General features: G+C 32.1%; 2 protein-coding genes across 5 annotated transcripts in view; one reads left to right on the top strand and one right to left on the bottom strand.

Annotated features, from left to right (window-relative positions):
* LOC132748717 (neurobeachin-like) overlaps window positions 1-25,873 on the top strand; it is a 144,602-nt gene that overhangs the window by 62,417 nt on the left and 56,312 nt on the right. The gene's annotated exons all lie outside the window — the stretch shown is intronic.
* On the bottom strand, window positions 8,720-11,946 carry LOC132748716 (protein mab-21-like 2). The gene has a single exon (XM_060738328.1). It carries the CDS (start codon window positions 11,599-11,601, stop codon window positions 10,495-10,497), a length of 1,107 nt encoding a protein of 368 aa, XP_060594311.1. The 5' UTR covers window positions 11,602-11,946; the 3' UTR covers window positions 8,720-10,494.

The following is a 25,873-nucleotide window of genomic DNA, read 5'->3' as shown; positions in this document are numbered from 1 at the left end:
ATTGACTTTATAACTATTACTCGTGAGTGGTGAAAGATTTAATTGATCAAATCTTAATGTATGCTGAGGTTAAATGCATTGAGGGCTATTTATTTATTATACACGGGCGTGTCTTTTATTCCCTGACATTTCTTTTAATCTTGCTCAATTGATAACGCCACTATTTGAGAGCTATAGATATAAAATATTTTACTTAAATATCTTAATTTGACCTTTGTTCACTGTTACTTATCATTTAGTCTTGGGACACATTGACCCTAAACTGTATTCATATGAAAATGTTACTAGATGCGAGGTAGATAAATAGGTCTTGTGATAATTGTTAAACATTATTATGCCAAAGATGGGTCTTATTGGTATGCATAAATAGTTTTCTTTTACGTGTTACTTTCTGATGAATGTGTGTACGTATGCTCAATTTTCTATGATTTAAGCCTTGGCCTTCTAATGGCACGCAGTGATCTACCATTATCAGTACAATCTGCCAAGGGAGGTAATCACTGTGAGGAGTTTGATGCGACCATTGCAGAGCAAGATCAGCCGGCACATTCATGACGTTTGATCGTGGTCTTGCATTGTTCTTGGTGATGTTAAATAACATAAATAAATCGTGTGTTAATGTTTGCGGTTTTGCTTGTAAATAGAGTTTCTCTTGTATCTAGCTTGTCATAATATCAAAAATGTAGTTTTTTTTTATTTGTCAAGTCTTAATTTTGAAGCATTTATTTAAGTTTGAAGTAATTTGTGTTGTTTTCAATTTTATGTAATTTTATGCGAAATATGTTTTATAAAAAAATACATATAGCCTGTTGGTATGGGGCAGCTAGATAAAATAAATTAATGAAACAATTGGAACTGATGATCTCAAAATGTAATTGATTACATTACATAAATCTCCCTTGTATAGATTTTTCACTGTCAAAATTGATATTATAATTTCAGTAACTTATTTTTTACAAGTACAGTGTACCCGCAAAATTGAATGACTGAATTCTTAAATTATTTCTTAGTTTTTTTACTAATGTTCTTACCCTGTCGATTGTAGTTCTGTCTGGAAATATAAAAGTGCATTGGTAGCACTACACAGCTTTATTGTATACTAGTACCAGTCTACCAGATCAATGAGCTTAGTTTCAATGTTATTTATTCGATATAAACTAAATGTACAACCAAGTGTTTTATAGAACTATCACAGCAAAACAAGACTAGATTGGAAAAATAAGTGAAAAATACTCACAGATAACTACTTTGTGTCGCGGAATAACCGAAGTGCTTACTGTCAGGTGTGCGATTTGACGGAAGTGCGTTAAACCAGATATACTAATATGTTTTCCTGTCTGAAGAGCACATAGTAACAGAATTACGAAATGCTATTGAATTATTGGAATATTATTTTGCTAGAACACCAGGGAGTGTCTGTCTATAGGCCCTGGTGGAAACCTAGAAAATATATATTGAGGGCAGCCAATAGAATTAAATGCTAAATAATAACCTATTTAATATAATATAATATAATATAAGAAATTTATGTTTATCCGAATTCATGTGTTTACCGTTACAAAACAATCATAATACAATCGTCGATGATTATCATTCATTAGTAAATAATCTTATCTGAGTACAAAGTGGACGCGGGGCACGTGCATTCCCTCGCGTGCATTTAGTCTTTCCCGTCTTTGATCATTCGATATGCGTAATATACAGTAATGTTTCCATCATCGGAGAATCTGGATTGTATTATAGCGACTGAAGTTCTCTTTGAAATTCTGCCTATTTCTGTTTCTCGGTTTATGATTTTTGATTGGCCGTAAAATTGAGACTGGAATGTCCGCCTTGCATCAATTATGGTGTCTTGACTTGCGCAATAAATTTATACAAGAATTAATTTTGAGATAAGTATAATAATATTATGACGTCTCGTATGCTCACTAAAATTAATCATTACTGGACTCATTTTCTGAATTATATTTTGTTTTAATATTCTATAGCACATGCATGCGAAAAACGATACCTAGAAAATCCATGTTTTAGTTAGAATATTTGTGAAGAACGCTGCACAAATAGTGCCCCAAAAGCATGCATAAAGGAGTTAAAACCCTGCAAAACTGCGATTTAATTAGGTTCTGATAGGGTTTAATTAATAGTATTAAATTTTTATATGAAAATATTCAACCCGAGCGCAGTTACTTTTAGAAATAGTGCGTGTGTACGAAATACACAAGGGGCGAAAATAACAAGAGACTTATTGTGTATGGTGGAAAAAAAATATATATCCGTGTATATACTTTTTGAGATGAGCCTCCTATGACATATTTATAGAAAGAACTGTCCAGTATTATTATCGTTTGGTATTTTGTCAGTCGGTCGATGTGACTTTGCAAAATTTAGATATGCATACATGTCTTAAGCTACTACGTCTATTATTGCAGAATTCAATTTGTAAAGACATATCTATTAACGTTTTCGATATTTTAAATCATCTTGGACCAATTACTTTTGTTTTTGTTTTATTAAGCAAGTAAGGCTAAAGCAGACGTTCCAAAAATTTCAATTTACATATTAATATGCTTGAATATTGTTACGCGTTAGATTTGGTATCTATGCAATGGGAGTTTGAAAATCTTCAGGACACTTCAACGAAGTATTTGCACGTGTGTTTGTGTACATAACATCGTAATATGTTTCTCTAATTAATTAATTAATCAATTAAATGTAATTAATTAATTAATTTATTTATTTATTATTAAAATCATTAATTTTAATAATATATAACGTTATTTTATTCACACCATTGCGTTATTTTAGTCATTACATTAAGTTTAATGTTAGTTTAGTCTTATTATGCACATTACGTTACTGTGAATGTATTTTTATATCGCCAATTCGGCCGTTCTGTTCTGTTATTTTCGGCATTACACGTTATAAGTTAGGTTTTTTGTTGTTGTTATATTGGTCACTTTACAACGTTATTTTAGTGGTTGTATTCTTATTATCTAAGGTCATGTCATATGTTCGTAATTATATTGGTGTTAAGGCTATATCTAAGAAGGTCTTGTATTTAAGTATAGAAAGACATGGCTTTGAGAATGTTGAAATAAAATACATTTGTTATTTATAAACAAGGACAAACCCATTTAGTTTAGTTAATCTCAGCGAGGTCTGTGTTTGATATGATTGGTTAATCAAAGTCTACGAAATAAAGATTACGTGCAGTGTTAAGTGCAGCCTTGTATTTGCTTTTCTTGTGAAGTTTTTTATTGAATATTTTCAGTCATATCGTATGTTAATGGACATAATGCAAGTCGACTGGGTGCTTATTCCTGTGAAGTCATGTAAAAGATGTGTATATTTAAAAATGTATCGCATTTCCAACTTCAAAAAAGGCCGTCGCACCATTAGCTGTTTTGTATTTCAATAGACAGTCACGGTACTGTCAAGATACGTAAGTTAATTTAGAGCATTTGAAAGTAGAAGGTGACGCAAGGTCATCGGGTCATTGGATGTCTGACAACACGTTTTGTTTAAGTTTGATAGAAGAAAAATGCTAAATTGACTTTCAGATTGATTTACTATGACTATGTCACGCAATGTATTCTTGAACTCGACAAAGCGGATTTTTATAAAATATGCATGTTTAATTTGCTGTTATTAACATGCTTGAAACTATTGTAATTTGCTAGTACTTCTTGTAATTGCTGGTACCCCTGCTAATTATTTGGCGAAATTTGTCAAGATGTTGCATATAATTGTCAAAAAGGTCAGACAAGATAATTTACTTTTTTCTAGAAAATTGGTGCAGGTAATTAGGACATCAAATTGCTGAGATCGTTCTTATGATAGCACCGATTTTTTTATAACGATAACTCGGGTTATTCTTGTACATCAGGATTACCTCCCTTGCAATGACCTGCATGGCTATCAATTGTGAAAATGATTTGTTTGTTTGTTTCATTTCAAATGAAACGATCCGCAAAAATGCGTAATTTAAATGTTGATGATTCTTTTTTAAAATCCTCTGTCCAAATTGGCGTACAAAGCAAATGAGTAACACAAGTAACATTTCAAAATGATGCATTTTGACAAAATCGTATTTGAAATTTCCTACGAATGTACAAGTTTTTTTCTTTCTACCTTATCAATCACGTATGTGCAGAGAAAAAGCGAGATAAAAAGATGATGAAAATTGTTTCAAAACATCTTGATTGTTTTGTATTTTAATTATTTTATTTTTCTTTCAAAAGACAAAGTCAAACATATTTTTTGTTTTGGCTTGCCGGAGATTGATCATGACTTATGAGCTTGCAGTTTGCTTTTGTGCATAGCCATAAATCAGGGAACTGTAGAAAATGGATCGAATTCTAATGGGTGATTTCTGATTATTTAGCGAATAAAAGTAGATTTAAAAGTAAATCTTTAAAGTCTATAGTGACGGATAGAGAAAGTAATTAAATTTGTAACAAACTTTTAAGTTTAAAGACGTTTGGTTTTGTTTTTGTTTAAGCTTAATGCTTGTAAGATTTTTTTTTATTATCTCGGTAGAAGAAATGAATAAAAAATGTTTGCATTTGCTGAGCCAGCAAAATTGAATTTCAAATTCAGTTTTATGACACTTATTAATTTTCATTATTACTTTTACATGTTTTATTATTATTATTATTATTATTATTATTATTATTATTATTTTTATTGTTATTATTATTGTTTTGGTTTGGATATAGAAAATGTCTCACTGAGAAGTACGAAAAAGTTTAATAATTTCATGAATATATATAAAGAGAAACGAAAGTAAAACGCGAAATGATCGTACATAAAACATAACTTAAAATCGGTGTACATTATTACTGATTTAATGCATTATAATATTAAAAATAAATAATAACAATCCACTATATTGTATGTAAATTTGTGATGTTCAATTTACAAGCAATAATGAAATGGTGTTCCGTTCTGTTTCATAATAACAAAAAATAAACTGAAGAAATTCTTTTATTTCCGCTAAAAAGCATGCAGGTAAAGAGAAAGTAAGAGAATCATATTTTTTATCTTCAGTAATGTTTAATGTATTTTGTTCCTCAAATGCAGATCGAACTGTGGTGCATTAGTGCAAACTCAGATTAAGTAAAATATCGTATAAACTTGATCATAGTCTTTCTGTATGAAATACTATTTTGTTGTCTAAAATAAAATCTGAAATTCTCCAACGGAATATAACCCCTCTGCAACTATTCACATATATTCAGTTATCGGAATTCTATTTGATTAATATGAACTTTAACAAAATAATGATAATTATAATGTCAATAATAATAAAATAGAAAATAGATAAATAAATTGCCATGCGGCATAATGTTGAATTCCCTTTCCATGAAGTTCTTCTACACGAGACGTTATTCTTGACTGATTGAAATAACTTTATTCCAAGCAATTTGAAAAATACTGTGCCATTTTCTTCAACGGTTTGATAAAGTCTCTCTTTTCAAAGTTTAATTTTATGAAAACATATCTTGCGTGTATAACGTTTGTGTCCAAAATGGTATAAATTCACGTTATACATGTATATGTTTTTCGAGAGTGCGGTATGCTGGCATTTTAGGACCTTGTAAGAAATAATTTGTGATATATTCATGTAATATTTATAATGTAGCATGCATGTGGCTACTAAATCTACTTTTTGTGACCAGTGCCGACCAGAATCAGCCGTGGTCATGGTCTGCACTGTTCGCTATTCAGACTGTACTTATTCGGAAACCTCATTAATGTCCAGATTGAAAGATTGGCAAGTCCAGTTTAGATATCTAGCGTAGAGGGTTATATCAAAATGTTCTATAAGTTTTGTCAGAGACATAATTATAATAAGTATATAGTGTGTCTGGTTTTGTACAGGCAATCTTGTGACTGATTTTAATGTTCAGGTCTCGACTACTGTACCTAATATCCATGGGGTTATTTTCATACATGTTTCTCCGTTTTCATTCTCCTGTCATAACGGGACGATTTATTACCCGTAGATATACCTTTCATATCCGAGGTTTGTGTACTGATAATTTAAAAAGAGCCTTGTAACGTATGAATATATGCCACCCTTGATTGACAGTTACGGGGTCTCGCAATCTCCGAAACTAGTTAGCAACTTAGCGGTTTGATGCCTATCTACGATTAACAGATCCGTATGGAATTATGTACGCATGTAGTAAAATTTTAAGTTTTACGATCATTTTTTTCCTCCCCCCATCTCCCAAAGATGTCTTGAGGAAAGCATGTGTAAAATATGAATTTTATCCATTTATCAGAGCTCTAACAGTCCGCGAAATTATACTCGCATTCTTAAATATGCGCCGATATATAATTTATTCGCCACACACGGTGTTTTGAATATGATGTGAGTTTGGAAGAAGAAGAAAAACATAATATAGATTTGTTGTAGATGAAAAATGATATATTTTTTTTAAATGTAAAAATGGGAGATGTGTGAATAAAAGATCTAATTAGAATTTGAAAGCTGCCTTAATGTGTTATATTTGACTTTGCTATGACAAATAAATGTTTTGTTGACCCTGACAGGTCTCATTAGTTTTGCTTTAATATTTATTTATTAGTTAAAAAATATAAGTATTTAAGTTTTGTTGGGTATATTACTGATTATGATAGGTTAACATGATAAATGGATATTTATTGTGAAATTGATTATGTTGTAAAATATTGCAATGTAGGCATAATTCAATTTATATTGAACTGAAACTGCCATTTTGCTATTATAAATTAGGTGAATTTTCTTGTTGGCCATGTATATATGCAATAATTTCAATGTTGCGTTATTTCATTTAAAAATATAAACAAAAATCATAGACATAGATAGTTATCTATGTCTCTGCAAAAATCGATTAATTAAATGGTAAATGAAAATGAACGCAGGTCTACTCTGAGTATTTGTTAAGGTCATTTCTGTGTATATTAAAAGGACCTTCCTTTTCTTTCTGTATATTAATATAATTACTTTAGGTCCTTCTTCTATTAATCAGAGTGCTTTACTTTCTTTCTGTTAATAATTTATGCCTTTTAGGTCCTTTCTGTGTATTAATTAACAGCCCTTTATTTTCTTTCTATGTAATAATGTAGTTTCTTTAGACCCTTACTTTGTATTAATTAGAGTCCTTTATTTTCTTTCTGTGTATTAATTTAGTTACTTTAGGTCCTTTCTGTGTATCAATTAGAGTCCTTTATTTTCTTTCTGTGTATTAATTTAGTCACTTTATGTCCTTTCTGTGTATTAATTAGAGTCCTTTATTTTCTTTCTGTGTATTAATTTTGGTCACTTTAGGTCCTTTCTGTGTATTAATTAGAGTCTTTTATTTTCTTTCTGTAAATTAATTTAGTCCCTTTAGGTCCTTTAATTCTATGTATTAATTATTACAGTCCTTTATTTTCTTTCTGTGTATTAATTTAGTTACACTTTAGGCCCTTTCTTTGCATTCATTAGAGTCCTTTATTTTCTTTCTGTGTATTAATTTAAGGCCACTTTAGGGTCTTTCTATGTATTAATTAGAGTCCTTCCTGTTCTTTCTGTGTATTAATTAAGATACAATGTGTGTAAATTAAGTTCTTTCTGTGCATTAATTTATGTCACTTTAAGGTCCTTTCCTTGTATTTCCTTGAAATACTTTCGTCTAATTGAATAAAATCATTTCTGTGATATTTTGACCAAAGGAAAAATAGTAAAACATATTTTTTAGAGGTATGTAATAATTAATCAATTCTGAAAGAAAGAACAGTTCATATAGGTATTAAAAAATATTGATATCAAATACAACTTCGAATTAGGTAAATCGTTTGTGACTTTTTGGAATTTCTGTGGTTTTTATCATTCTGAAGTTATTTCTGAAGAATTTACCCTTTGTTGTGTTTGTTGGTGCCTATATGATGCATTAATAATGACCAGTTGATATTCAATTTATCATAATTATTTATGTAAGTACATTATGAAATTGAAACATTTTACAATTTGATATAAGTTGAAGAAGATAATATTTTAAGTCGTAAAATTGTTTACTTATGAACCTCTTATAAAATGGTTTCAGTTAAGTTAAAACTGTTATATGATTGGTATGAATGTTAACCACAAAAATGCTCTGAACAAAAGCACACGTGAAGTTAGTGTACTTTTCAACATTAAATTTATGTATTTTATTTCCTCGGTCATTTATTAATCTTTTGGTTTGTTTTGATATGTAGTTTGCTTACTTTGAAAACGGCAACCTTTGGTTTGTTTTGATATGTAGTTTGCATACAGTTACTTTAAAAGTGGGAACCTTTGGTTTGTTTTGATATGTAGTTTCCATACTTTGAAAAGGGGGAACCTTTGGGTTTGTTTCCATACTTTGAAAGTGAACCCTTGGGTTTGTTTGGATATATAGTTTCCATACTTTGAAAAGTGAACCCTTGGGTTTGTTTTGATATATAGTTTGCATACTTTGAAAATAGTAACCTTTGGTTTGTTTGGATATAGAGTTTGCACACTTTGAAAAGGGGAACCTTTGTTTGGGTTTGTTTTGATATTTAGTTTCCATACTTTAAAGATGGGAATCTTTGGTTTGTTTGGATATAAAGTTTGCATACATTGAAAAAGGAAAACCTTTGGTTTGATTTGATATGTAGTTTGTACACTTTCAAAATGGGCCCATCTTTTCAAGGGGTTTTCAACATATAATACACAAATGCTGTAATTATTTCAACGTGAACAATAGATTTATTCAGTCATAATAAATATACAATATTTAATTCTCCCCTCATGCACAGCGAGGCGAATAATGATGATAATTATAATAATCAAAAATACTGACAGAACACTGTTAATAAGTAGAACACAGAAAATAATATAAACAAAATTTAAACCCTGGAATCATCAAACGTGTTAATGCTGACTGGACATTGAAAATATATATATTTTAAGAAATGGAATATTTCTAATTAATTTATGAGAACAGTTTCGGTGTGAAATGTTCTCTTAAATTCTTGATTGAAAATATGAAAGTGTACTGTTCACTGAAATTTTGGAACAAAATATTTCAAGTATTACGGTTCACTAAAATTCTGTGACATAAGAGACAACAAATATTCAGTGAAATTTTGAATAGCATTATTCAAGTAAAAAGTTCACTGAAATTCTAAAATGTGCACACCTGTTTTAAAATTCTTAAAAGAATTTTATTGTAAAACTTTCACAGAATTTTGAATAGTGGCTCTCTGAAAAAAACTAAATGAAATATAAATGAAAGTATTGTTTTTAATTTGTGATTTTGTTTCAATGAAAATTTTGGAAGTTTAAAAATAAATTAATAAGAAAACCCACAAAATCTTCTTTATGGAATTCTTTATACCGCCATTCAAGTTCATAAAAGAAAAGCAGTATGTTTTCATGTGGCGCCTAAAATTTAGTTTCTTCTAATTTTAACCTTTAGTAGATATGAAATGAAAATATTTTAGTTGTTTTAAAGAATTTTGGTAACGAAAGTTGATATGCCAAAGCTGTTAAAACAATTTATAATCTTAAAATGCATCACTACATGGCACATAGGGGCCTTTAAAAAGAGTAATAAATAGCAATTATGTCATAAACTGTTCTGTCCTGTCTGAATTACATGTTCTTATGGTATCCCCCTCCCGCACCGCTTGTTGTTTGCGACGTAATTTTCTAATTATTTATATACACTTTTACTTAAACGTAAAACTTTGATGTAAACCAAATGTTCATAACTTTTATAAGACATTACCTATTTTCCGTTATAAATGTCAGCTTTTTGACGGTTTTAAAACTTTAAAACATCTTTAAAAGTCCGTGTGTAAATTACAGTATGTTTTTGTAAACGCATTCCGAAATGGATTCATTTTTTCTCTCTCTTCGGTTTTATTGCAAGATGTTGCCCTCATTGCCCAAAAAAATGCAACTCAAATAGACTACGATTATTGAATAAAATAAAAAAAAGTTGCGATATGGGACATTTGAAATTTAATTAAATTTGAGAAATGATCAAATTTTGCGGAATATACATATGATTAATAACCCTATCTTAATTCATGTTCAAATATCAAGTAACTGTTATACATGTTTTATTCTTATCTCGTTTAAACAGGTAATGATAATTACAAAACAAAATCTTTGGTGAGTCTTCTTTCAGTGACAATATAACCAACCGCCTGTCTAAAACACCTCCATATTTAAAAAACATCATTTGAAATGTTAACAGTTCTGTGTAAATATTAAGAATAAATCACTTACAGCTAAGGTATTAATTTCCAAACAAGAATCATACAAAGTTCGAGGAGAAAAAAAAGAACAAATAAATATATATCCATTGCTGGACACTTTAAATTCAGAACAGTTTCCTCTCTTTGTTTTGTTAGCACTTCTTTAAAGACACCGCCTTGTCTTGAAATTTTAAAATAGGATCGTTCCTAAGTCTTTCACTTCACTTTATATTATGACAGTATAAGCTGTGTTCATAATTTTTCTAAGCTTTTTGGATTTGTGAGAAGTTCTCTTAGCACCCTCCAGCATTGTTTAGCCGCATTGTCCATGGCAGTGGTAGACTTGCCCTTGAAAAGGTCCACGTTAGGAAGGAAGTAGTGTGGGCATCGGCGATTCTGTAAACACGATATGAGTTGTAACAAAATACCGTTGATTCTGTCACCTAAACACGTATCGTCCCATTCTATTTCGCGTGGATGTTTTTCACATTCGTAAAGTAATAATGTTTTTAGGTGGTACGCTACTATTGGCTGGCCAGGAACGTCGAAATGTCTGTCCCGCAACGCTTTTAGAATGCTCAAACATTTACGACGGCACCCTCCGTACAAAAGTCGGTCCTCAGCGTACTTGAAAGACATAGACCACGCGTCCCCCTCCGCCGCACTTTGTTTATCTTTCATGTAAATGCTTTCTTTCGAGAGAAGGTCAAAGCCCTCAGTTTTGACTTCAGCAACGAGGTTTGGATTGGGCCATGGCACGTGTGGTACAGGCCAGTGTGCCGCACTTCTTGACCAGATACCACCGCAACGGAATGCCGGCGTGATTTGAACAACGTAACGTTCTTTGATTCGAAGTTTTACTTCGGTCGTATCCGCTACCATTTTAACCATGTCGCGGTAACTACACTTGTCAACAGCCTGTGCTACCAAAGTTTGAAACCTTGACCTAATTTTTCTAGCCGATAAGTACCCAGACGCCGTTATAAATTCGACCCACAATGACATCGAACGCTTTCGTCCGTCGCTTAGCTTTAAAACTGCACATCCGGGTATCGTTCCATCATCCACAAAGTTAAATACTCCCATTTGGTTAAGATACAATACGACCTCAAACTCTGACGGTGAAATAACATCAAGTCCTTCATATCGTCCATTGACTTCATTTAAACTACTTATAAACCTTGGTTCTTGTACTTCGACCTCTTTTAGAACGTCCTGGACAACCTTGCAAACCTCTCGAATTGTTTTTACAACACCACTTTGTCTGGTGGCGACTCGTTCATTGTAATATTTGTTCAGTTCGAACAACACTTTGGATTGTTGAGCTAGCATATCTGGTGAGCTCCCGTCCAGTAGCATCTTCACCAAAGTATTCCGGATGTAGCGTTCCAAGTCCACATAGGAAAATTTAGTCACTGTTATCAATGTTTATGTCCGATCATGCAGTTAATGTTCTTTTTTACTCGCCTCAAATGTAAACAATATAGACTTATTCTGCTCGTTCACGTCACCGCAAGATATGTTTTGTTTCCGCTTCGATTTACACTAACATTTAAAGCCCAGATTAATTAAAAATCGTGTTACACAGTCAGAAGTAGACAGTTAGTAAACCCTTCAGTCAACTGTGTCCGTAAGTACCTCCAATTTTTTATGCAAAATCATACAACACGGCGTGAAATGATACTGTTCTTAGGATACGATTGTTGTTTTCTATAAAAGCTTGAAAATGCAGTAAATCACAATCTATTACCATTAACCAATGAGAAGAGAGCATTATCTGATGCTAATTAGCCCGGGGCAGTCGTCTTTCATCGATTGGTTCAGAATTAATTTACTACGGCGCAGAAGCTCCGCCTCCTGTCGTCTGAGTCCCGCCCACGTTCGGAGCGATTGTTTTCTGAAATAATAAAAATATGTCTGTAAATTGCCGTATTTTTGTTTATATTGGAAAGTTATTTCTTTTTCAAGTGGAGATTTTGTATATATGTGATTAAAGAAATAGTTTGTTTTTGAAAATTGGAATATAAATTTTGTATTTCATTTGTAAATAAAGGTACATGCCAAATAAATAATAATTATGAATTCTTGTTTGAACTTAGTTTTAATAATCGAGTATTCTTGAATTTATTGAAAATAGATGATGTTGAATAAGTATATCCGGATATTTTTGATTGATAGCATTTCGTTAAATCACTGATCGATATTTTTTCTGCGGTTGAACAAAACGGTCAATTTAGTTTACAGTCGCGTGCTCCCTTTTTGCTAAATGATACGTATTAACGGTCCACCAGACACAGCCGTTTGTTTATTTACTGCAATGACTAATGTATTACCGAATAAAATATGAGTGGTTAAGCTACTGTGAATATTAAATTGATAAATTAATTTAAATTGAAACTTAATTAAAATGTGTGTTCGATTATTAATAACTGTTCGATTATCAACGCAACTGCATTTATGTAAATGGAAATTACTGACATGTTATTATAATTTCATTACCAAAATTTGTTCTTTAATTACTTAAGTTCATTAGAAGCTTTTTTCGGCATCAAGAATGAAAAAGTGGGAGCACCAGCGATATTGTTAAGGATAGTGGGAAATCACACACGCGATTATTTTTGCTTTTGAATGTATTGTTGTTTTAATCGGAAATAAAATCTGACAAATTACTGATTGAAAATTTTTTGAATTTTACTAGTAAGGTTACATGCACTGATAAGTAGATAATTAAACTTTCTTGATTGTTTTAAAAAGTTGACAGATACTATGCTTGTATATACATACACACACTTACGTTGAACGTCATGAAAATTTAAATTTTTACTCCGTACATAATATTTTTGTAAATATATATTTGTTCTCATTGAAAACTTATCTAGCTGGAGTTTCTTTTTTTTTGGTCGGGGGGTTTACGTGCTGCGAGAGTGACGTTATCTCGTGTGAGCACAGTATGAATCTCCGGTAGCCACAGCGGTATGGCTCCGATATGCGGATTAAGACGAAAGTGGAGTCGTGTACACAATTTTGACATAATTAGTCGGTGGTATGGAAGATATTTGTGAAAGTTTGATATAATAGCGTTTGTTTTCTATTGAAGGGATGGGTAGATTTGATGTTTTATATATAAAAAGTATATTTTATACAGTCACCAATTTTGTTTTTCTTGTTCAATAATCGCGGAGAAAAATGAATAAATAACAATATTCTCTCTTAATATATTTATTTTAAAATGAGGATTTTTTAAAAATATTTTTATAATTGATTTATAGTAATTGTTGTTGTTCTTTTTCATCACTAACGGAGTAGGTATAAAGAGAGGAGAAAAACAATGAATATTTATAGGTTAATTTGATGTGTAAAATTTTTAATTAGAAAACAAGAAGAGAAAAAAGAAATAAAGTATATAATAAACTAGTTATGCTTTTATATTAGGTGGGAAAATAGGAAAGTAAGTTTTAGGATGAAATTATGAAATATACAAACTCAATTTTATCCCTTATCAAACGTGGAATGGCTTGTCATATTTTCAAATCAAAACATAGCCATCATTTTAAGAGAAAATTAAAAGAAATTCTCATTGAATAGTGAACAGTGCTGACCATCATGCCGGATGTTGTTGGACTGCACTGGTCACATGGATAGAATCTTTAACCGCCAGCAGGCTTAGTGTTAAACAACTAGGGAAAAATGGTTTTCTTGTCCCGGCCGTGCATGCCGCTGATCTAGAAAAAGATTGTCTCGTTATATGATAATAAAGACATGAAAATTTTCTGATGATAATGTTTTGATTTTATCTAGAAAGTAGTTAATCGATATTTAATGAATATAAAGCACACTTTTATTGCCAATTAATCATGGTGAAAACTAGATTGTAACGCAGAAAACGAGGCTCAAGGCAGTGTCGTCTGAAAATTATGTTTATTTTATTATTATTTTTAAAAAAAAAGTGAGAAAAAAAACGGACGTTTTGTGTCAAGAGTAAATTCATATTCTTGTGCCACTAAATATGGAAGTTAGATTGAACTGTTTGAAATGATTTGATATGAACCAACGAATATATTGTTGAATGTCTTAAGAATAAACAAATAAAAGACGTTGTATGTAGTTTTGGACTGAAAAACTTTTTATAAAAACATTATGACATACTTAATCTTTTAACAAACTCATAATAATAGAAAATTTAATTTTTTATTTACAATTGACTTATTTTCTATGGGACTTCCGAAAACATGGTAAATCCCTAATAATATGAACAAAATAACCAGAATAAATAAATAAATAAATAAATAAAGAACGGTTCCTGAATAATAATGAATATACAAGTCACACTGGCCGAGATGACACAGAAAATAATTTCAAAGTATTTATAATAAATTAAAGATAAAGAGATCTTATCGGTATTTATATATATTCTGTCGATATTTGATTGTAGAAATATCGTATTGATTTTTGATATACATTACCAGTTTTAGAAATGTCTTAATGACTTAAGAAACATTTCTATATGTTTTAGAAATGTAAAACCTAATTTATTAACAGTATGCTATCGATTTAAGAAACATTTATTGATTGACTCAAGCAATATTCTGTTATTGTTTTTGTTTTTTAATAGAAAAATCATAACGAATCCAAGAATGTAGCTGTTAAGTTTATTATTTATCAATTGTATGAAGCTTTTAGAGAAATTTTATGGCATTTTTATATAAAAAAAGAAATAAAAAAATCGATAATATTACTGAAATTTTTCTTTAATAAAAAATAAAATGACGATGTTACTGCATTTTAATTTGTTTAAGATAGTATTACGCGAATGTCATAGGAATTTTCCGTTTTTAATCCGCCTATGGCATACACTTTCATACGGTTTTATATTAATTTGTTTATTGAAAATGATTCAGTATTCTGATTTAATTAAATCTAGTTCTTATATTTAAGAAAATATTTATGTTATAATCTTTAGAAAAAACGTCGGTTAAGGCATTTTAAATTTGTAATTATGTTGAATCATGAACTCGAGCCATGAAAAACCCTGACCTCTCTTGAGGTGACCTGAAGACAAAAAAAAAACAAAAACATTGCGAATGTTGATATTGTGAAGCTATGTACAGAAGGGCACCTGAGGTCTACCAGCTGGAATGTCGCCGTTGGTGCGACGTACAACTCAATAAAAAAAGAAAAGAAAAGAAAAATAAAAAGAAGGCTAAAATAATATAGTGTCTACTACTGTTGCCCTGCCGCTACCTATACCCACAACATACATTGCTACCCGAAAATTGTATTGCTGAAAAGGATTTAAAAAAAACCCATTCTTACTAAACATATAATCATATTTAACTCTATTTGGCTTTATTTTAGGGGCTAAGTCGGTGTTGTACCAAAATACATACCACAACAGTAACAGCCCTTGTAAATGGTTAGGGTCGGTCGCATGAATGTTCCGGTCCAGGCTTAAAGTTACTCTGGCTTCGTTTGCAAGTGGAGTTTGATAGACGCTTTATGACTTTTGCAGTGCTGCGGAGATTTTGAATCTAATCGTATATATGAAACAAATGGATGGGATAAATAATTATAATGATAAATAGCAATAATGATAATAATGAAAATAATAATAAGAAAAACATTTTCGTCGACAACATCCGAGTCGACGTAATAGCTGCATAACCATTGAAATCCTCTTCGTTCAGATGGAATATTTCCCAGGCAGACGTTCGGGGCGTGGCCGGGGAGCCCAGATTGCTCGAAACAGCTGGCGTAAACTTGTGTATTGTGGTAATGTTTACAAAGGCGGCCCTTCCAGGTCATTGCTAGTGTAAATAAACTAGACAATTTTCATTAGATTATTAGTTAATTACCATGAAAAATGGCCGTAAAGCGTGCCTGCCGCAGATTAACATGGGCAAAAATCAATGAGTCTCACAAGTTTTAGGAATTTCCTCAAAATGACTTAACACCTTCAGAAGAAAATTTAGCCAGAAAACTTGTGAAAATTTCATCACTGAGACGGGGAATCGATGGAGTCGGGGATTATTATATTCCTACTTTTTTTTGTAAATTACGTCATTGGGAACATGTACATTGTATTTGCTTGCGATGTGGTGAGATAAACTGAAATGAACAGACAAGATCATCATTCCGCTTCAAAAATATTTTCTAGTGCCAGAGTTTATATTTTTCATTAAATAAATAAAGCAATCTCTATAATATTACATGTATTGTGAATGGGTACAATTGAAATTCTGCCCGTATTCTCATAAGTGACCCGATGTTCGTTCTTTAATGGCACATTGATTGGGTAATATTCGGGTAGATAAGAGCATTGTTATAATCGGGGTAAAATCACCGACAGACTTAAATATATCAGAAATGTTGGTAAGAATAAACGAAAAGTTACGTCTAATCTTGTAATGTGTTGGTTTTACTGCGGATTATGTGTGCAAATACGTTGAAAAATTGACCACTGATTTCTTCTGGTCAGTTAGTTTTTGAGAATGGTCAGTAGTTCATTAAATGGTCGCAAGACTGAAACAGATTATCTGGGCGGCGAGACGGCGGACGCTGAATGACTTACGATACACGAAAATAACGTGCTGCGTCTGACCAGCAGACAAGACCGCGTCTTAATTAGGGGTGTTTTAAAACGTTGTATATAGTTGTTTAGAAGGTTTCTTTAACGATAAAAACTTTTAAGTACATTATGTATGGAAAATTCTAAAACCTTTTGTCTAACTACAATACACATGTATATATTGCGACATATATGTTGATATCTTGACTAAACACATAAACCGCGGCGCAGGAGTGTAATAAAGCCATATAATAAAAACGATATTACACTATAGTGTAATAACACTTTGACGTGACGTCATTTACGCTATATAGAAACATAGCGTTAAAGTGCGCTAATGTTAGCGTTACACTATGGGCGCGTCATTGAAAAATTACTCATTTTTAACAGTTTACTGTTCTTATTTTATAAATGTGATAAATTGAATAGTATATTCGTGTAGATTCAATACTAAATTTATTGAACTCGTTGAATAAAAGAATATTATGCTCGCCAGAGGCTCGCATAATATGATTTTATTCAACTCGTTCAATAAATTTAGTATTAAACTACACTCATTCAATATCCTCTATATAACTTCAGTTTTCTTATTTAGATTATTACTTATTTAAATTATTATAGTTATTAAATTGGAAGTTTCGACTTTTTTAAGATATTAAATTTTAAAGCATTTGTAATAAGTTTTATTTAGCGGACTTACAAAAGTATGACGAGACCTTGACCGGTTCCATATCGATCCCAAAACTTATCGTTTACATATAAATAATGGTTCCCATCAATATCGATTCCATACATATATATCGATCCTATAAGTATCGATATCTTGATTGTTCCATAAAAATCGTTTCCATAAATATTGGTTCCATAAATATCGGTATCACAAGTATCGATCTCATGATTGTTGGTTCCATACTTATATATCACTTTATTAAAATATCGATTCCATAAATATCGGTCTCATAATATTTGGATCCGTAGATATCGGTCCGAAATATCAATATGGTTGCTGCATCAATGTAAAAATAAATAGTTAAAGTAATGCATTGGCATGATGTTTAATTTTACTATGTTATTATATGTTGTGACCATTTTGCCGTTATAATGACATGCCACTAGAAAGTGTTGTTTCATACTTTTGTGAAAGGGAACGAAAAAATCAAATATAGGCGTTTTTCTTATAATCGTTCTTAATGTATACTGTAGGTTTATTTATACAAATATATTTTATTCCCTATCGAGGATCTCAAATGAAAGAATGAATAAAAATGTAGCAAAAAATACGACCAGGGTAAGACGAGCTTTGAACAGCTTTTAAAGAAAAGACAAACTCCCTTTGTGGCGACGTACAGCTTCCTACGTGTTTAATAAACTTGACAAAAACGTTATGAAATTCTCCCCTTGTCCCATAAATTAAGTGCACAGTTTAACGTTCTCTCAAGATTTCTTATTAAATGTAATGTCATATAACTAAATGGCACCCCTGCCAGTTAAATATGACACAAATTTATTGTTGCAAGTTTAGAATTTCCCTTCATATAAGGTTATTATTTAGCTATAAATTAACCGCCAGAACAATTTAGACCGTAACTTACTCGAGTTTGGACCACTCTGGTTACAGAATCGAATACCGCCGAAGCTTAAGCGTTCTTGTAATCGAACACCGCCTGTTCCTCGTAATTACTCGCAACATTGACACCTTAACGATACGGAACTTACTTAAGGGGTTAACAGTTTTTAATTAATCAATAGATGAGACAAAACATCTAAGAGAGCTTCGCGAAGATTTTAATAAATGTGAAATATTATTTTCATTTATTGCGAATAAAGTGCTGAAAACGAGAGAGGTAACCGATACCTACCTTTGTGGTCGTGTGATTGTATGCGATCTAAGGCGAGAAAATTAGTTTGAAGACGGATTTTTTTCTTCTTCAGTATTATTAATTGAAAGTAAGTTATCATCCAGACCTATGGACAATTTCTTATGTTTTCTGTGTTTTTTTGTTTGGGGTTCTCTTTGAAGATGTGATCATATATCTACATTCATAGACAGATATTAATTTGTTCACTTTTTCATCATTTCAATGGGCTGAAAACGTCCTTAAAACGATTGTACCGAGGGAAAGTGTACGGTTTCTTTTAAGAAGTGTTGCAATGCGTCGGAGGGGTTTTGTAAAATACTACCAATCTAGTTGAAAAATTTTACGCGCGAAATAGCATGTCACCACTTGGTTGGAAAAAAGAAGATATGAAACCATTTTAAAAAACTAGAAAAATTGTAGTTATTAAAGTTTATGTTTTCAGTTTCCTTCCCTTTTGTGGTCTGTCCATTTCGCACAATGCCGAACAATCAAATTCAATACAGACGAAAGTGTCAAAACAGAAGAAAGTGACATGAAAAATAAACGTAAACTTACTGAGATTGGCATCTTTGAAGGAACAGTTAAGAGTATCATATTGGAATAATATATAAGAATGATAATTATTTTTTATTATTGGTTCATTCATCAGTATTGCCATGATCTGCATTATGACATGGTCGTCCCGAAACGCGAAAACTCTACAACTAAAACCCGTACCATACCGTACTTATTGTACGGATACTTTTTTAAACATCTGTTGAAAAAATATTTACTATCTTATCAATAGTAATGAAGTTAAAGCGCTAAATGGCGGACACTTTCGGCGTTTAATTTCTCGTAAATCATCGGCAAGATGACACGGGCTTTATATAGGCAAGTTTGTGAGAGTTAAATTCCGTATGACCGGCATTTATTCATGCCCGCTTAACTGTTAAATCACGTTATTGTATTTCTATGTTTGACATGATATATTAATTTTTCATGGCATTTTGTTCCTTCATTTGGAAGAAGTGTGTGCTTTCATGAACAAATGAGATGATTTGACATGCATTCCCCATAGCAAAAAAAAGTAAAAAAGGGGGAAATTCAGACCTGAAACCTTTAAATTTGAGGTCAGCTATGTATGTTTTAAAGGAATTTCATTGGCTTAGTTTAAGGGCACGACTAATACTAGCCTAATAGTATGGTATGCACTACCATTTTATGCAGACCCTTGCTATATTTTCATGATTTTAATTTTTTGCTGCAATGCTCTGGCAGAACCTCCTTTGTCCAAGACTCCCATCGACAGCGTAATGAGGCTTAAGCTTAAATTTAGCCAATTATCTTGTATACTAGTACTTGCCAGCCAGTCTCGTTTGAGGCCTTGACTGCGTTTTCCCTCTTCCTCCTTAACACACACTGAATGGTAAAAAATAATCATATCGTCATATCGTACGCATGATAATCACCCATGCTTTAAACACACAGTTTTTAGTCATACTTCTCCCATGAGCAACATATTTTAAACATCATAGTCATCTGTTATCTGCTTTAACCAAGAAAGTGTTGTTACACGGTTATGTATTCATTAGAGAGAAACACCACCATAATTAAAGAGACAATGGCGACCAGAAGATTGTGCGCTTCACTTGATTTGAGACTGTCACCAACATAATGAAGATGACAGGCCGATATGCCGTCACTGACACACGCCGGAACCTCTTTGCATACGCCTTGTTGCCTTTTCTCTCCGTTCTTAATGGTTCTTTAATTTGTTGGGCTTTGTAGCATCGCTTAAATACCGATACTATGAAGACGTTGACTTTTAGAAACAATCTCCATTAGTTCAATATGTCGCTTTTTAAAAGTGACCGTAAAGTATTCTTTGAAAGCATTGACAAAAGTACATTCGTTGGCATTTGCAAGATTTTTTTTGTGTGTGTATGTATCTTAAACTTAAATAATCTTACAAATGGAACTTTCTTATGCATGCTATTTTAAAGTATTTGAATATGTACTTTTAATTTTATGTTTTGTTTACAAAAGAAAAAAAATTGATATACATACATTGAAAAGAAAGGAATCGGAAGCCTGCCGTATGTGCTAGTCCAAGCTGAAATTAAAGACTTGTATATAAGAACTGCACAAGGGAAGAACGTTGGGGAAAAAGAGATCAAGATCACGAGGCTGTTTAATGCAGACGACATGGACAACAAATTGATCAACTCAATTTTTCATAGAAACCCAACGAGTGGAAAATTGAACAAATTTTATTTGAAGGCTCATTTTGTAGTAGAGCGCACACGTTCTTCACTATCGCAACATCTGGTTGTTTCGGATGGCCCGCGGCATATACGTGTTTGCCGCAGACATTTGACAAGTAACGTACAAAACGACGGAACATTTTTCGTTTATCTTGTAACTTGAAAAAAATCCTCGACGTTATCTGGTAGTTGTAGCGTTGATTGATATTAAAAGTAACATTTGACATGTATTTCACATCACTTAGTATGATATATCTGTATGTTAAACCAATACGAAAAAACGAACTTGTTTGACATATGCCAGTTACGTCACACGGAAGAGTTTTAAGCTTATTTGTTAAAAAAAGTCACATTTTTTAAAATTTATATTTTGCACGTAAAGTTCATGTCTATCCATCAGTAGTTTGACATTGTCCATGGCAAACTTCAGAACCGTTGTGAAATTAAGTTTTTAATGTACTATATACTGTAATGCATTTTTTTGTTTGAAAAACAACAACAATTAAACAAACAAACAAACAAACAAAACAATAACAAAGAAACATATAAAACATGGAATCACATTTTAACAAAAAAAAGTTGAGGAGACTTACTCGTTACTGAACGAGTTGATTCAACTTCAAATTTGATACATTTTAATCTAGTGTTACATGTACCAATAATGAATCGGTCGATCACAGAAAAATATCAGAACTTGCATTACACAAACATGCTTGTGTTTTCTATATGTACCAGGTAGTCTTTAGACTTTTAACATCACTATGTTAAAATGCACGAGTTAAATCGCGAAGAAAAGAAACAACAAAAAATACAGCACAAGCACAAACAAACAAAAAACGTGGGAGTTGGTTTTTACTTATAATCGATGTGAATAGATTACTTGCAGTTTTTTTTTGTTATTGATTTAAATGGACGACATGCATCTATCACTATAATTTACTCGTTTTCAACATTAAAGTCAGACAGGGGTCAAAGTCTGTCTAGAATCAAAGCAAACTTTCCGATGACGGCTTTCAACTTTGAAGGCGCCTTTTGAATTTCATTGCCTTAATTAACTTACGCTTTTTTTTATTGTACACGTGTTTTTAATTAATTATGTACGTAATTAATGTTTTCATGACGGAGTGAGAAAATTTGTAGCAAAGTTTTTAAAAAGTGTAGGAATTCGGCAAAAATCGAATGTTGAAAAGTTAAGATACACTTATCGCTTATTTACGTGTTGCAATTGTTTAGTACATATAAGTGCATTATGCGATAAGCTTTTTATCTGTCCGGATGTATTATTTCTTTATAAGTCAGCTTTTAATATTTTACTCTTTGCAATGATAAGAAACTTTTGAGAGTATTTTAATGCACTAAATGGCCAGTTATTGTTCTTTTCTGACTTTAAATATAACCATGCATACTTGAAGTTTTATTAGCGATTCGTTTTGCAGCGATTATTGTCTCATTTACCATCGATTATTTTTCAAGCTTTTTATCAGCTTTTGTTTTATCAGCTATTCTTCGCTCATATTGTTTTATCAGCGATTTTTGGTTCGGTAGGTTTATTTATACACATAATGTACATACATATATATAATAAATATATGAAAACTTTACAATAACCTTTTCACCAGTGATGAGACATTATAACGAGGATATTGCACCGCACCTGTTTATTGATTTATAATTAGAACATAATTATGTAATACAGTCCGTCATTAACGTAAAATGCTAGCGCTCAAAGACATAAACACAAAATTGTGTATGTCTATTTATGCTCCGTTGACATTTTGGTTTAAAATGTTCCCCCACCACAATGATTGACTAGATATTTTTGCTTTTTCTCTGTATTCATATATTATTAAGATACGAGATTATAATTGATGCGATGTGCGGACAGGGTGGTCGTACGAAATTAACATATTACATTGTATAAATTATTCATCATGAGCCCCTTGATAGGTTTCTATGCTGACAGCTGGCCATCAAAAATTGAATTGAAGTACCTACATTAAGGAAATTTTATCACTTCATTTCTCTAGGCATTATTACATTTTATTGGCCTCCAAGTTTTCAATTACGTTATGAATTAATGAATAACGTACAATTAGCAATGTATTTTACGGTCTTTAAAAATCGTTATTCAGAAGTAAAAAAATCCAGTAATAAATATGTTAGTTTCAAACGTAAAGTCATTTCGTTACGAATCATTTTCAAGAACAAACATTGTTTTCAATCGTTGGGTTTGCAATTTATAAAACGGTCAATTTTAAATTACATGACGTTTTGTTGCCGATGACGTTGCTCCGGAATTTAGTTCGGACGCTAATTTTAGATGTTATGAAAGCTGTATATATTATTAATACATCAAAAATATAAAAAGGTCTTAAAAGTCCATTGTTTCTATTTATTAGTCCCCTACCGGTTTACCGGAGGGGACTTTAGGTTTACCCTCCGTCCGTCTGTCCGTCTGTCCGTCCGTCTGTCCGTCTGTCTGTCAGTCCGTCAGTCCGTCCGTCCACAAAACTGGATCCCGCGATAACTTGAAAAGTACTGAAAATATTTTTATGAAACTTGGTATATGGGTAGATGGCAGTATGGAGATTATGCACGTCTTTTTCTTTTCTTCCTATGTTGAAAATTCTGGTTGCTATGGCAACAAATAGGCTGAAAATATGGCAAATTTTATACATAAACTGGATCCAGTGATAACGCAAAAAGTACTGGAAATATTTTTATGAAACTTGACATATAGGTAGATGGCAGTCTTGAGATTATGCACGCCTTTTTCTTTTCTTCCTATGTTGAAAATTCTGGTTGCTATGGCAACAAATAGGCTGAAAATATGGCAAATTTTACACATAAACTGGATCCAGTGATAACGCAAAAAGTATTGGAAATATTTTTATGAAACTTGACATATAGGTAGATGGCAGTCTTGAAATTATGCACGCCTTTTTCTTTTCTTCCTTTGTTGAAAATTCTGGTTGCTATGGCAACAAATAGGCTGAAAATATGGCAAATTTTACACATAAACTGGATCCAGTGATAACTCAAAAAGTACTGGAAATATTTTTATGAAACTTGACATATGGGTAAATAGCAGTCTTGAGCTTATGCATGTCTTATCTGTTCTTCCTATTTTGAAAAAATATCAGTTGCCTTGGCAACAAATAGGCTTAAAACATGGCAAATATAACAATATTTGTGATTAGTCAAAAAGAGCTGAAAATTTTTATGAAATTGCATCTTTAATTCAAGAGTTACCTCCTCTTTAAGAATTTTGCTTTAAAAATGTTATATTTTGGTAACAGGGATGTTTCAAATATTAACTTTAGAGTGTCCTTCAGTCCGTCTGTCTGTCTGTTCATAAAAACTATTTCCTGTGATCCCTTTTAAAGAACTTTTCCAACAAATTTACTTAAAATAGAGAAAAATTGAAACATTAGTGAATGGCCAATGGCCCTTCAGAATGTTGATGGGGTTCTAACCGGTAGGGGACTTATGGATTGCTTGCAATACTATGATAATTGCTTGTTGTATATCGGTAAGGTTTATTTGTGATTATTTTATTTTGTTAAAAAGTATTTTACCAAATTCAGGTATTCTGGTTCGGGAGTTATGTTTTGCGTTTAAAGAAACACACTAACGGGCTGGGCATTTAAGATTGACATATGACTCATTACTGCGGAATGATGGCTGACCACCCGCGATTTTATTCCATTTTATGGTCCATAATATTGACAACACACTTAGCAAGCATCTATACGACCGTGATTAATGATCATCAGGGTCGCGTGCACGCACATAGGTAAACAGTCTAAAGATATATATTTTTTGAACTAAATGACTTTTGAATGCTGTTGTCTATTTGTGGGTTGCTAAATTACATTATGGATGCGTTTGTTTTTCTCGAGTAACCAGTTCTATGATATTTTATCGGAACATGTTCAGAAGACGTCAATAAAGGTTGCATGGAACAAAATCTAAATGCAAACGGTTCATATAAATGTATGACTTGTATGCTTTTTAACGAGTGATGCTGTATAAATGATGATGTTGTTTTTTGCTGGTATTTTCCTCTTTATAGGCAGAGCCAAACCAACTCATCTACGGTTTAAACATCAAGTCTCTTTATAAGTTCTGCAATGATAAAATGCCAACTCTGAAAATCTCGGCAATTTTTTTTACGAGTATTAAATCGACGGTGGCCATTTTCCCGCCATTTAAGGGCATGCTGGGACAGATTCCTGAAAAATGCTCATTTCTGAAGCACTCTGCCTTAATGTGGAAATAATCATATTTGTTTTCTCCGTAACATTTGTTTAATCAATGGGAGCGTGTATTCAATACATTGTCTGCGGGTCCCTAATGAATGCTTTAATCCAATTTGATAAAACATCAGTTTGGTGTTTCATTCATTACATCCCGTTTTGATGTCCCATAAGGCGGAAACGTCATAAAAGCGCGTGCGTTAATTGGATTACGTTTGATTTGTTGCTTAAATTGGTGTGCTCCATTGATTTTGCTTGATTCAATTTTGTTTCCTTTTTTGCAGTTTCTGTTTTTCATCTGTATAATTACCATAAGCCCATTGTTGTTTGCGGTGAAGTGAAAGTAGCCATGAAATACAATATATTTATTGGATGAGTGAGTGGTCAATGAATGAGAGCAAATTATTTGAAGAACATGATGTTGTTATCCCCCGCCGATGGAATCGGGAGGGGGATATAGTTTTGGCGTTGTCCGTCCATCCGTCCTTCCGTCCGTCCATCCGTCCGTCCGAATTTCGTTTCCGGTGTAGTTCTCTGCAACTACTGGCTGGAATTCAACGAAACTTTATGGGAATCATCAAAATCAAGAGGAGATGTGCATATCGTCGGCTTGTTCCGGTCAGACACTTTAACTCAGAGTTATGGCCCTTGATTAGTTATGCAGTATGCATATGGAGTAAAAATCGTTTCCGCGCTACTTCT

This window comes from Ruditapes philippinarum, unplaced genomic scaffold (genome assembly GCF_026571515.1).
Source record: "Ruditapes philippinarum isolate M1 unplaced genomic scaffold, ASM2657151v2 ctg58_1_1_1_1, whole genome shotgun sequence".
Lineage (NCBI taxonomy): Eukaryota > Metazoa > Mollusca > Bivalvia > Venerida > Veneridae > Ruditapes > Ruditapes philippinarum.
This window is presented reverse-complemented; position numbering and strand designations above follow the sequence as displayed.